Source organism: Hemiscyllium ocellatum, chromosome 26 (genome assembly GCF_020745735.1).
Source record: "Hemiscyllium ocellatum isolate sHemOce1 chromosome 26, sHemOce1.pat.X.cur, whole genome shotgun sequence".
Lineage (NCBI taxonomy): Eukaryota > Metazoa > Chordata > Chondrichthyes > Orectolobiformes > Hemiscylliidae > Hemiscyllium > Hemiscyllium ocellatum.
The window spans coordinates 40,895,550-40,909,347 of NC_083426.1; the positions used below are offsets into that span (position 1 = coordinate 40,895,550).

At 40.9% G+C, this 13,798-nt stretch overlaps 1 protein-coding gene across 2 annotated transcripts in view; it reads right to left on the reverse strand.

Moving 5' to 3' along the window:
* Positions 1-13,798, reverse strand: part of bltp3a (bridge-like lipid transfer protein family member 3A) — a 108,597-nt gene that overhangs the window by 43,521 nt on the left and 51,278 nt on the right. For both annotated transcript variants that reach the window (XM_060845542.1, XM_060845540.1), the window contains exons 6-7: positions 10,882-11,019; positions 5,159-5,329 (exon numbers count right to left, since the gene is read on the reverse strand). In XM_060845542.1, coding sequence (XP_060701525.1) covers positions 5,159-5,329; positions 10,882-11,019 — 309 coding nt within the window. The remainder of the gene's footprint in view (positions 1-5,158; positions 5,330-10,881; positions 11,020-13,798) is intronic.

Below are 13,798 nucleotides of genomic sequence, written 5' to 3' on the forward strand. Positions count from 1 at the left end.
CAAGTTCCCTCCATTATCCCTTATCATCCCTATCCTCTCTCTAATAATTTTTTGATTCCTCACCCAAGTGTAGAAAACCTTTGGGTTTTCCCTAATCCTTCCCACCAAGGCTTTTTCATGCCCCCTCCTAGCTCCCCTCAGTCCATTTATAAGTTCTTTCCTAGCTACCCTGTAATCCTCTAAAGCTGTGCCAGATCCTTGCTTCCTCAACTCTAAGTCAGCTTCCTTCTTCCTCTTGGTGAAAGGCTCCTCTTCCCTTGTCACCCCAGGCACCTTCACCTTAGCATTCCTTGCCTGTCTCAGTGGGACGAAGTTATCCAACACTCACAACAAATGCTCCTTAAATAGCCTACTCAATTATGTTGTGCATTTGTTCCCAATTTATACTCCACAGTTCTTGCCTAACTGTAGTATAACTTTCTCTCCTCCAATTTAAGACCTTCCCATACTGCCTGTTCCTATGCCTCTCCATGGCTATGGAGAAGGTGAGGCAGTTGTGCATTATAACTGAAATGCTCTCCCACCAAGAGATCTGACACCTGGCCTGGCTCATTGCCGACCAATATGGCCTCACCCCTAACTGGCCTACATATTGAGTCAGGAATCCTTCCTGGACACAAGTGACAAAAATCGGCTCCATCCAGACCATCTGCACGAAGGAGGTTCCAATCAATATTGGGGAAATTGAAGTCACCCATAACTGTTACATCTGCACCTTTCCAAGATCTGCTGTCCAACCTGTTCTTCCATCTCTCTATTACCATTGGGGATCTATAGAAAACACCCAAAAAAGGGACTGCTCCTTTTCTGTTACTGAATTGCGCCCATACTGACTCAGTCGGCAAACCCTTCTCATAACCTCCTTTTCTGCAGCTGTGATCCACTCTCCCTCTTTTTACCTCCCTCCCTATTCTTTTCAAAATATGTAAACCCTTCCTATTCTTTTTAAAATATCTAAACCCTGGAACATCCAGCAAACATTCTTACCCTTGTGAAATCCATGTCTCCGTGATGGCCACAACATCGTAGTTCCAAGCACTGTTCGATGGCCGAACCTTATTACTCTTATTCCTGACACTCCTTGCATTGAAACAGACACTTTAACCCATCCCTTTGCCCTGTCAAACGTGTATCCTTCCTTAGAGACTCTCTGCATTCTATTTCTGCCCATTCAACAACTACCCTCTCCTCTGATCTGTAACTCTGGTTCCCATCCCCCTGCCAAACTAGTTTAAACCCTCCCGAAGTGCTCTAAAAAATCTCCCACACAGGACATTGGTTCCCCTCCACTTTAAGTGCAACCCATCCTTCATGCACAGGCCCCACCATCCCCAGAAGATACCTCAATGATCGACATTCCTGAAGTCCTCCCTCCTCCACCAGCCCTGTAGCCACACGCTTAGCTGCACTCGGTCGCTGTTCCTTGCCTCACTGGCATGTGGCACCTGTAGCAATCCAGAGATTACTACACTGCTCATCCTGCTTTTTAGCTTCCAACCTAACTCCCTGAAGTCACTTTTTAGATCCCTATCCCTTTTCCTAGTGATATCATTGGTGCCAATGTGCACCACAACTTTTGGCTGCTCGCCCTCCCCCTTCAGAATCTTGTAGACTCTAATCAAAGACATCCCGAACCCTGGTACGCAAGAGACAACATACCCTCTGGAGTCCCGTCGCGACTACAGAATCGCCCGCCTGTTCCTCTAACTAGAGAATCTCCTACCACTGGTGCTTCTCTACTTCCCACCACCCCCGCACCCCCCTTCTGAGCCAGAGTCAGGCTCAGTGTCAGAGACCTGGCCACTATGGCTTGCCCCAGTAACCCCCACAAACAGTATCCAAAAACAGTATATTATTATTGAGGTGAAATGCTACAGGGGATCCTTGCATTGTCTGCCTGTTCCCTTTCTGTCCCCTGATTGTAACCCATCTACCTGAGGTAAGACTACCTCCGTATAACTCCACTATTACCCCCTCTGCCTCTTGAACGATCCGAAGTTCATCCAGCTCTAGTTCCCTAACATAGTTTCCAATGGAGCTGGAAGTGGGTTCACTTCCTGCAGATCAAATCAATGGGGACACTAGTCTACCCTTCCCTCCCACATCCTACAGGAGGAGCATACAACTACCCTATCATCCATTCCCACTGCTCTGAAAGTGACTATTGAAAAAAAAACTAGTAACCATCCCAAATCTGCGCACACAACCGTTTGTTTTTTTAAGTTAGAGAAGGATGGGTGGGAGACGCTACCTAAGTATCTAACTACCTTTTGAAGTGGGCTTTCCAGGTGACGGTGACGTTTTTTTCCAAACAAAGATCAGAAAGCCAATTTGAACCACTAGTTCAAAAATCATTTCCAAGAAAGCATATTATGCAAGCGAGATAAACAGAAGAACTAAGCAGAATGTTAACTGATGAAACTGAAAGTTCAACTTTCATGACAAACAGAAAATCAGACAAGGACCACATTCAGGTTTCAGTTGAGATGTATGGTTTCGTACCAGCAAAATAGCAACTCAGTTCATGCCAGACTTGGTTAAAATTGTTTTAGCTGTTTAGGTAGACAGGGGATATTGTTTTCTAAGTGCAGTTAGAAAAATTTGGTGAAGGAACTGATGTCTCTCTATCTCAGAGAGACACAGTACTAGAAACAAACTCTCTAGTGAACATATGGTGTGATTAAACTGAGAGGTAGACATTATTTCTTGGAACTACAGTTCGACCTATAGGTTATTCTGTGTGTTTCAACAAAACTATTAGCTTTTTCTAACAAAATACAACACCCATAACTCTAAGTGAGACAAAGTTATTCAGAGCGCTTAGAGTGAGCAGGCTAGATTCGTCCAGTCTGAGCTGGGATGTTTTTGAAAAAACAGAAGCATGCAAACTCTGAAGTGTTGAGAAGTCTTTCACTGGAGTAGCATGTGCTCAGCAACATTCTGAATAAATGAAATTTAAGGAAATGGAATCTTAGGAAAAAAAAGTATCCCAGCCTGGACTGCTGTGATTATAGACAGTGGGAAAGAAGAGAAGTAAAGATTTTGAAGCTTTTTCTAAAAAAAAGAGCTGCGTCAGAGAAAGTGGAGCACATGAAGGAGACGAAGTCAGGAGCATAATAATAAAGAAAGAGTTATATGATTTGAAATGGTGTTTTCAACATAAAATCAAAAGTATTAAACGAAACAGAAAAGACTCTCCCCCTTGGAAATGATCTAGCCTGTGTCTTGTTAGAGATGCAGTACTAAATGTTCTTCGAATCTCAACATTTTTAAGCTGACAGAGTGTGCATAGACCGGTACAAAGCTGTTGCCTTGTTCATTCTATCAAAATATGCTGGAGTTATTTTTACTCAGTGTTTAAATATCTTAGAACCTAATTTCTAATGCAATAGTATTTTCTAACAGAACAGGATGTTGTTTTAAAAATATCACTTCAATAATAAAAAGTTTTAAAAATTATGATCTATCCAGCGTGGTTCCTTTTGGGCATCGGACTTGTCCAGCATCAACATCAAGCAGTCAGGGAACTGGTGCATCCATATTTAGTGCCCACCACTAATCAAAAAGTGAACATTGCTGGCTAATCCTATAAATTTCTCAACAGCAGATTAACAGTGGCATGGCTATGTACAGTACTTTTAAGGTGGCTCAGTTGCAAGTAGATTCAAAACATTCCCTGGGATGATGAAAAAAAATTATTTAAACTGTATCCCTTCCTACTTGGTTGTCAGTACCGTTTTAGTTTTAGAAAATGTGACAATGGAGCCAAACTAGCTAACTCTTCAAACAGGAAATTCAGATCATTACATTACTTGGGGCTACACCTTCATTTTTAGAAAGGGAGGGGTGACAAAACCAACATGCTGAACATAATGTCTTATTAGAATGATTTATATGCATTGTTGTTGTTGATACCTGAGAATTGCCCAATTAGGCCAGATGTTTCTATTCTTGGCTAAATATTAAAAAGGTTGACATTGAAGTCAGGCCAATTTGATTAAACAGCAGATGGCAAGAGTGTGTCATGGCTAAAACACTGGTAGTCAGTTTTTCTTTATAGAAAGTTACGCAGAAATGTAGAATTAAACAGCTTTATGTACAGGATATAAAGTCTAGTGAAATCAATGACTTGAGACTACAGTTTTATTTAATTTGTAGACCTGCTGTTAAATAAAGCAGCCTAAATGATGGACAGGTGGCCACATGATACAAAGTTCACATTCGTTCAGCCTGTCTTCAAAGGAGTTGAAGTCGTACATAAGCGGAAAACTTCCAATGAGTTCAGGACACAAGAGGGCACTAGCCTGACATTCCTTACTCATACAGTGTGGAAGTCTATTTTGCATGGTGGAAATCAAATCCTGGAGTAAGATACCCTGACAAAAACTGAGCTCAAGGATGGGGGTATGTAGCAGACAACAATTATTATCAACCAACTTCCAAAAAAAAATCCCAAATTTAATTCTTGGACTTTTTCAGCTCAAACACTGAATGCTACAAAACTGAACACCATCTGAAACATGTTTTGCATTTAAACTATAAAGTAAGTAACCAGCACAAGCTTTACTGTAATTCTCTTGACATGCTTTCCAGATCAGTATTTTTAGATGGCCAAGCATTAAGTAGATGCAGTTGCTCTGGCAAAGTGTTTACGTATGTTTAATGAAACCACATTAACCCATTTCCAGGATACTCCAGAACTTTCATAAAAGTTCTGCATTTTTAAAATAGCTTATTCAAAGCCACAAGCACGCAAGGTCCGGAAACCTGTTTAGACATTTCTAATCTGCATAATCAGTTTTAAATCAATAAATTCTGCTTCACAAAGCCAAACGAAATTCATTCGATCAGTCAGAATACATATGGCAATGTTCAAAGAGACTTTGATTATGTTTCTGTCTTGAAACAAGAATTATTTATTCAAAGTGCTTGATAACACAACAGGGAAAAAAAACACATCATCTTGGCTTTGAGGGCATCATGAAAAAAAGGATAAAGATAGTTCAACCAGCGATCAAATTCCACTTGTCAGGCGACACGCAACTTAGAAATAAAAACACAAATTGGATTTACTGCAATGAGAAAAACTGCATCACTTAGTTCAGTTATTACTTGGGAAATTAATCTAATCAAGCTACTGGATTTCATTCGCACTCACCCCTTGAGCATCTGGAGCCATTCTCTTCCGCTGCGTGGCTGAATTCTCCATGGCCTCACTGAGTGACTGTGCATATTCAATCATCGCTTTCAGCTGGGAGTCAGTAAGAACCCACAGCAAGTCACCCAAAAGGAACATTAGCTTCGAGCCCACCACATTGCAATCTTTCACCTAAGTAAAAATCAAAAGAGTAGTAATGTTGATTGATTAACATCAGTTTGCAATTCTTTTAATTCCAATTCACCAAAAGAATTTCTTAAAAGCAATTTAAAAAACAGAATTACAGTTTTCATGAGAAAACTGTTGGTACTTTTTTCCCCAACTCCAGGGATTCCCCTTGCAAAATCCACCATGCAAATAATACTACATTACTGGACTACTATATGCATTGTAGCATTCACACATGTGCATCCAGTTTTATTTGGACTCCCATAACTATCTGAACTACACCTCCTCACACCCAGTATCCTCCAAAAACTCCATCCCGTTTTCCTAATTCCTCTGTCTTTGTCACAATTGGTCTGATAAGGAGATGTTCCACTCCCAAGCATCCCAGGTGTCCACCTATTTTAAACAACGCGCTTTTCCTCTCCCCATTTCATCCAGACAGCTGTCCAGCGTACCACCTCCATTCCCCACTCTAATGCTCTTAACCTCGCCCTAATAAAGACTGCCCCCCCCTTATCCTCACTTTGCATCCCATCAGTCTATGTATCAAATGCATCATCCTCAAACACTTCTGCCAACTCCAACTTTACCCCCCCACAAAGAACATCGTCCTCTCCCCACCCTTCTCTGCCTTCGCCAAGGAACGTTCCCTTGGCACAAACCAAGGCGTAGCAATTCTCCTCAATAGTCACTCCTTGAACCCTCTTGTACCTTCCCCTGCAATTGCGACAGATGCAGAACCTGCCGAAAAACCACCCCCTTCACCTACACCCAGGGCCCCAAATAGTTCTTCCAGATGGAACAGAGGTTCTGCTGCCTCTCTCCCACCCTACTTTACTGTACCCGGTGCTCCCAACGTGGTCTTGTCTACATTGGTGAGACTAAGTGTAAACTAAGGGCACATTTCATCAAGCATCTCAGCCGGGCCCATAAGGGCAAGCATGACCTCCCAGTCACCACCCATTTTAATTGCCCTTACCACTCCCTCTGATATGTCTATCCCTGGTCTCGTCCATTGCCAGTGAAGCGGACCACAGAAGATGAGGAACAATATCAGTCATCTTCTGCCTGGGCACCCTACAGCCTGGAGACTCAACATGGAGTTCTCCATTTTCAAATAACATCCCCAACCATTCCACAACTCAATTTCCATCCTGACTGCCTCCTTTCCATCCTCTGACCAACACCTCCTTCCAGCTATTAACTGGATTCATTCCCATCAACCTACTAGGTTGCACCCAACACCTATATTCACCTATCACTACCTCACCACTCTGCCTCACTCCCCACCCATAACCCTTCCCTCACTCCTCTTCCCCCCCCCCCACTTTTATTTGCAACTCACCCCACCCCCACCTCCATTCCTGAAGGGTTATACCTGAAACATTGGACTTCTCCACCTCCTGATACTGCCTGGCTCACTGTGCTCTTCCAGGCTCCTGCTTGTCTACTCAAGCTTTACTCACCCAACATCTTTGTTGAATTACACTGGCTCGCAGACCCAAAATGCTTTCATTTTAAGATTCTCATCTTTGTTTTTAAATTTCTTCCCCAGCCTTGCCATCTGTTACCTCATCCCATCCTCAGAACTTCTGCATACCTTCAATTCTGACCTCTTGAATGTTCCCAGTTTTATTCACTTAACATTGGCCATGCCTTTAACTACCTAGACTGCAAGACATTGATTTCCATTCCTAAAGTTCTCCACCTCAGGATTCCAAGAAATTTCTTAGATATCCTAATACCTCCTTATGTCACACAATGTTGAGTATTCTTCAACAATCCTGCTGTAAAGAACCATGGAATGTTTTATTATGTTAATGAGTTTGGATATTTCAACAGTGAATTGGTTTTACTAATACAAAACAAGTGGATATAAGCCAAGTTTAAAGAAATGAAAGACTCAAGCTCTTTTTACTCCATTATCAAATTAACAGGTTTCATAACCAATCACTGAATTTATACAGTTAAACTGACAAGCCACTGGGGGTCAAATTTTCAGAATGCCTTTATATTACAATTCTCCGTCTGATAAGAAATATGTACCATAAAGGATGCAGCCAAAATGCAAGAGGATATGTACAGGAAATTTGACTGGACTGCTGGTCAACGATGTTGCCATAAATAGATGGGTAACTGAAGTGCCAGATGACACAGAACAAGTCTCCTGCAAAGATGACTAAACTGCGCAGCTAAGCTGACACACTGTAAATTTCAGAAACTAAGGGAAAAACATGGCTTCAAAATGTAATTGGCAAAATTATAATTCTCTATACATGCTGCCATATTCCCAGTTGAAATTGCACACCAGTACAAAATTTCCTAATAGGTTTACTGAATGCAGTGAAACAGCCAGAGTCACAGGTTTGTATATCATGACATTTACCTTCCTTCCAATTACTGAGTGACTTGGGTGACGGAAAACAATGAAATAATATTTACAGATTTTATGGCCAGTACAGCATTGGGTTCAAATGCATCCATCTGAAGGTCAAAAAAATTGACATGATTGTTCACCTTTATTTCTTTGTGCCATGCAGCAGATACACACAAAACTATGAAATCAATCCCCATGACATGAAGCAGAATGATCATGTGACTGCTTTGTTACTGGACTGGGTCAGTTTAAAAAAGAGGTAAAAGGTAGTAAAGCAGTGACAGACATTTCAGGAGACATTTTAGAGCTTTCAACAAAGACATACAATATTGATGAAACAACAGAAAACCAGAAAAATGCATCATTGGTGGCCATCAAAATCCAGGATGGAATCAAATGGAAAGAAAAAAGGGATATAATGGTGCGAGAGATCAAAGACAAAAAGATGGGAACATTAAGAATTTTGCAAAGCATAATTCAGAAAAAAAGGGAACCATGGGATTACAAAAAAATACTAGCAAAAATAAAAACCGGTAAAGTTCCTACAAATAAGAGTGACTTGGTGCCTTAGAGAATGAGACTGGGTAATTAATAATGGAAAACAAAGAACTAGCTGAATATTTTCCATCAATCTTCACAGCAGTAGACGCAAAAAGGATAGTACAAAATCAAGTAGCTTAGAAGGTGGCAGGAATGTAAAACCATCACCATCTTCAGAGAATAGTCAGAGGAACGCCAACACGACTGAAGGCTGACAATTCAGCTGAAATGGATGGGCTGCGTCCTCAATTCTTAAAGGAAGTGGCCGAAGATATAGCAATGCACAGGTTGTATCTTCTAAGATTCCCTAGATTATGGAAAGGTCCATAATAGCAAATACATACCACAAAATATAGCCTAACATGTCACTGCAAAAAAGGTAGAAATCATTAAGATTAATATCAAGACATTTAGACTTTAAAACGTTTAGAGTTCTTTGTTCATGCAACAAGCATGTGGATAAAGGGCAGGTGTTGAACATCTGAATCTCCAGAAGGAGTCAATGTGGACAGATTAAGAGGTGATCTCATTAAAGCATAAGTAGTTCCTATGGAGCTTGACAGAGATGTAGAAAGATGTCCAGCCAGGGAGTGGGGGAAAAGGGTGGTGGTTTGAGAACCTGTGGGCAGACAGTTTCAGAATATGGGCAAGCCACTTAGGATTGAGATCAGGAATGAGATCTCACGCAGAAGATGGCAAGCCTTCCCTACCAGACAGCACTGTTGAAGCTTAATGATTGTAGCACTGAACATATTTAACCTAAAAATCTGTGGATCTCAAAAAGATCAAGGGATATGGGGATAGCAAGGAAAATGACATGCAGGTAGAAGATCACATGCAATTTAGTTCAATAGCAGAGCAAGTTCAAGCGGCTTAATGGTTTACTCTAAAATCTTGTACATTTCTATGGTTAACGTATTGGAAGTGAGGACAGACATGAATGAGTCACTTTCAGAATGTCTAACTAGTGCCGTCCCAGAGATAAATGCCAGGGCCTAAATATATGTGATCCATGTTAATAACTTGGATGAAGGATGGACTGCACTGTAGCTAAGTTTTTTGACAAACATATATAGTAAAGCAACTGGTGAAAAGGATGCAAGAATGTGAAAAAGGATACAAGACAAGTTAATTGAGATAGCAAAAATCCGGCAGATGGAGTATAACATGGGAATATGTGAACTTGTCCACTATGGTGACATGAACAGAAAAGCAGATCATCCACATGGCGAGAAACTGCAAAATGCTATGGTACAAAGTGTGCTTGGGATCTTTGTACACAAACCCTATTAAGTTTACATACAGACACAGCAAATAATTAGGAAATCAAACAGGATGTTAGCCATAGGGGTGTGAAATGTTAAAGAAAGGAAGTTTTGTTACAGCTGCACAGCATACTGGAAAATGCAGCGTGTACAGTTTTGGTCACAGTAAAAAGGCACACAAGTTGTTACATTCAGCAAAGATTCACTAAGCTGCAGTTTGGTATAAGGGATCATTTGTATGAAGAAACATTTAGAAAGCGGCAGTTACAGTCATTGGGGTTTATAAGAACAAGAGGTGATCTTACTGGAACTCAAGAGTTGGGAGGACTTGATAGAGTTGATACTCCGACGATGTTTCTCTTCATGGAAGGATCAATAAAAAGGGGACACAGATCCAAAACAGGGGACCTCCCATTTAGCACAGAGACGACAGAATTTATTCTCTCAATGTCGCTAACTTTCAGACTTTTCTTCCTCGGTGAGCAGTCAAAGCAAGATTATTGAGAATATTTGATTTACAAGGGATTGAAGGGTAATGAAGATAGGCAGAAAAAGGTAGTTAACACCTCAAATCAGATCTGCTATGGTCTTACAGTCATAGAATCCCTAGTGAGGAAGCAGGCCATTTAACCCATCAAGTGCACACCACCCTTCCAAACAGCATCCCACCCAGATCCACCTCCACAGTTCTATCCCTGCATTTCCCATGGCTAATCCATCTCACCCTACACATCCTAAGAGACTATGGGCAATTTAACATTGTTAATCCATCTAATCTGCATATTTTTGGACTGTGAGAGGAAACCTAAACAGACACAAGAAGAATGTGCAAACTCCATTCAGACTTTAAACCCTGCTCAGCCCACATAGGGCTTGAACCCACAATCTGTCACTTAGGAGGCCAATGTCTTATCCATTGAGCCACTGGGGAGTGTTGAAGAGAGACTTAGGGGTGCAGGTGCCTAATTCCTGGAAAGTGGAGTTGCAGGTAGACAAGGTAGTGAAAAAAGCATTTGGCATGCTTGTCTTCATTGCTCAGTGCATTGAGTTTAGGAGTTGGGAGGTCATGCCCTGTACAGTGATGCAACCATTACATACTGCGTTCATTTCTGGCCTCATCTTCTTGAATGGCTGAACAGGTGCGATAGATAAAATGATATAATCTTTTTTTTAAATTCATAAGTTCACACAATATGCATGTTTTCCAGCTGCATGCAATTAAAACTTGGAAACCAAAATGCCCAGATGCAAAGGCACCTCCTCTCTGTAATATTTAATACAACCACTGTTCATTCAAATACCCTTGTCAAGTCATGACTATATCTATAAACAGCACAAGGGAAAAAGTACCAAGGTTCTTGTATTGTACATACCCTTCTCTTGAGTACAAGTTTGATTTTCGACTGGTTGGTGATTAGTCTTAGTGGCGTACTGATAATGCTCTGATCGCCTGGGATTGCATCAGCTTCTATACGGAGTGTCTGCCAATTTATTTCCTTAAAAGTCAATACCTGTTAAAAATACATACAATTCTAATTAGACTCAAACAAAAAAGGCAAATTCCTAAGCTAACTGCTGTTATTTGTTTTTCGTACTTACAAACACAATACAGCCCAGGAAATTGCTCACCAAAACCTGTACATGTATTGACATGACAGGGAAAACAGAATTACATTAAACCAAAGCTCTGATTTTTTCGGACACAAAAACATTTTGCATACTGGTTCAGGGACTGCACCTTGTAAACATGTTATTTTGTATCTGTCTCCTGTATCCAATGATTAGGTGCCATCCAGTCAGAGCCAGGGTCAATATTGCATGTGTAACTTTACAGTGTTTAATCTCCATACTTCAAAGCTAAATTAATAAAACAGATCTACATGTAGTGCTTTTAGAGTTTCTTTTTGAATTGTTTGGTAGCTTACGGCTGCAATTGCAGAATGAAAACATCTGTATCTTGGACACTCCAAATAATACAGACTTCCACCTATTTGAATGCAAAGTCTCTCAGAAAGAGTCAGACAACTCAGGAACTCCCTGAACAATTCACTCTCATAACATTGAGTATCAACAGTTTCATGATTAGTTAAACAGCAAACTTTGTTCATATATAAAGCTGAGAACAGGCTTATTATGGGCAAATTATGGTAGGACAAGTTTAGTTTGGGACTATGTTTGGCATGGACTGGTTGGACCAAATGATCTGTTTCCATGCTGTATGACTATTATTCTACAAGATCAGAACAAGTTTGGTCTCAGTCCCCAAATCTCAATATACTTACCCACAATACAAAGATTCACCCAAATGTTTCTTTAACTTAAAAATAACAAATCCCAAAACCAATACCCATGTTGCTAGTTATAGCCCTGGCATGGAACCAATGTTAGGTTCTTTTGTATGATTGTCTGACAGCCCTGTTTTTTTTTGGGGGGGGGGAAAAAAAAGGAGGGGGAAACTGCCTCAAGATCAGCGGTGCCATGATAGAATAATCTCTTTATTTTATTTATACAATTTAAAAAAAAAAGCAAAGTTCATGCAACTGGTGCAAGCATGGAATCTTACTATTGCAAGGTGGTGCAACTTAATTCCATTCTCCCAAGAAAAACTTTTTGACTTCAGTTACTTTTGAAAATCAACTTATGAAGTCGTACAGCAGGGAAACTGACTACACAATCCAACTAGTCCATGCCAACCCAAGCTAAACTAGACCCACTTGCCGGCATTTGGCCAATATCTCTCTAAACCTTTTCTATCCATACACCGAGGAGAAAAAGTGAGGTCTGCAGATGCTGGAGTTTCAGAGCTGAAAAATGTGTTGTTGGAAAAGCGCAGCAGGTCAGGCAGCATCCAAGGAACAGGAAATTCGACGTGGGCTTGTGCCCGAAACATCGAATTTCCTGTTCCTTGGATGCTGCCTGACCTACTGCACTTTTTCAGCAACACATTTTCAGCTCTATCCATACACCTGTCCATGTGTCTTTTAAATGTCACAGCTGTATCTGCATCTTACACTTCCTCTGGCAGTTTACATAAAAACCGGGGTGTGAAAATGTTGCCCCTCAGGTCCCTTCTAAATCTTTTTCCTCTCACCTTAAAAATACACTGCCTAGTTTGGAACTTGCCCACCTGAGGGAAGAGACTCTTGCTTTTCATCTTGTGTGGCCCTCATTTTATAAATGCCTAAAGTCACCCCTCAATCTTCTATGTTCCAATGAGAAAAATCCAAGCTTATCCAGCCTCCTCTCCTTCTCATTCAAACCTTCCAGTCCCTGCAACGTCCTAGTAAATCTTTTCTGAACCCTCTCCTGTTCATTGCTTCAGAGTCTTACAGAAGATTAAAAGTTTTTGGAGTAGATTTGTAGCTCATGTTGTGGATCAGGTTATAAGTTTGCTCATTAAACTGGTGGATTTGTTCTCAGACATTTTGTTACCATGCTAGCTAACATCATCAGTGAGCCTTTGGCAAAGCATTGGTGTTCTGACCCACTTGCTAGCTATCTGTCTCGGTTTGTTGTGGTCGGTGATATAATTTCATATTCTGCTTCTGAGAAGTTGGTACATGGGGTCCAAATCTATATTTCTTTATGGAGTTCCGATTTGAATGCCAGGCCTCTAGGAATTCCAATGTTTTGTTTAGCCTATCCCAGTGTCATCCTGTTTCACCTCCTCCTCCACGCCCCCCCCCCCCCCCCCCCCAAAAAGCAAAACACTCAGACCATGTAGTTTTACTTCTTCATCTTTATTCTGGGCCCGAGAGGGAGAGACAGAACGATCACACGTGCACAGGGACGAGTTCTCAGTCTTCTCGCTTCAACAGCAGTTTCTTAATTAATTATATAGTCATTTTACAGGGAGGAGCATCCCAGATAAGGCAACGTACATATTAAATTAGGTGACTATTACAATCAGCGAGTGTCAATAGTGAAGATTAAACCATCTACTGTTACACAATGAATGCTCTTAACCTTAACTAGCGTCACTAATGAATAAATTTCACCTTGTTAAACTGAAGTTACATAATGAATGCTTCCAATATTGGGAAGTGGCTCCACACAATGAATGCTTTCCCACCTTGTTAACCTGTTACCCTTGCCTCCAGCACCAGATTGTTAACTGCAAGTTGTTATCTGATCTGAGTCATGCTCAGCAGAACCTCTTTTTTCACAAAACTCAACTTTAACTCTTTTCCTACCTGCTTATACCCAATACACATTCTCATCAGGTTGGATGTAATGCGCTAGTTGAACTGGTGTCCCTTTACACTTGTGTGTATGGCTACCAGTGATAAT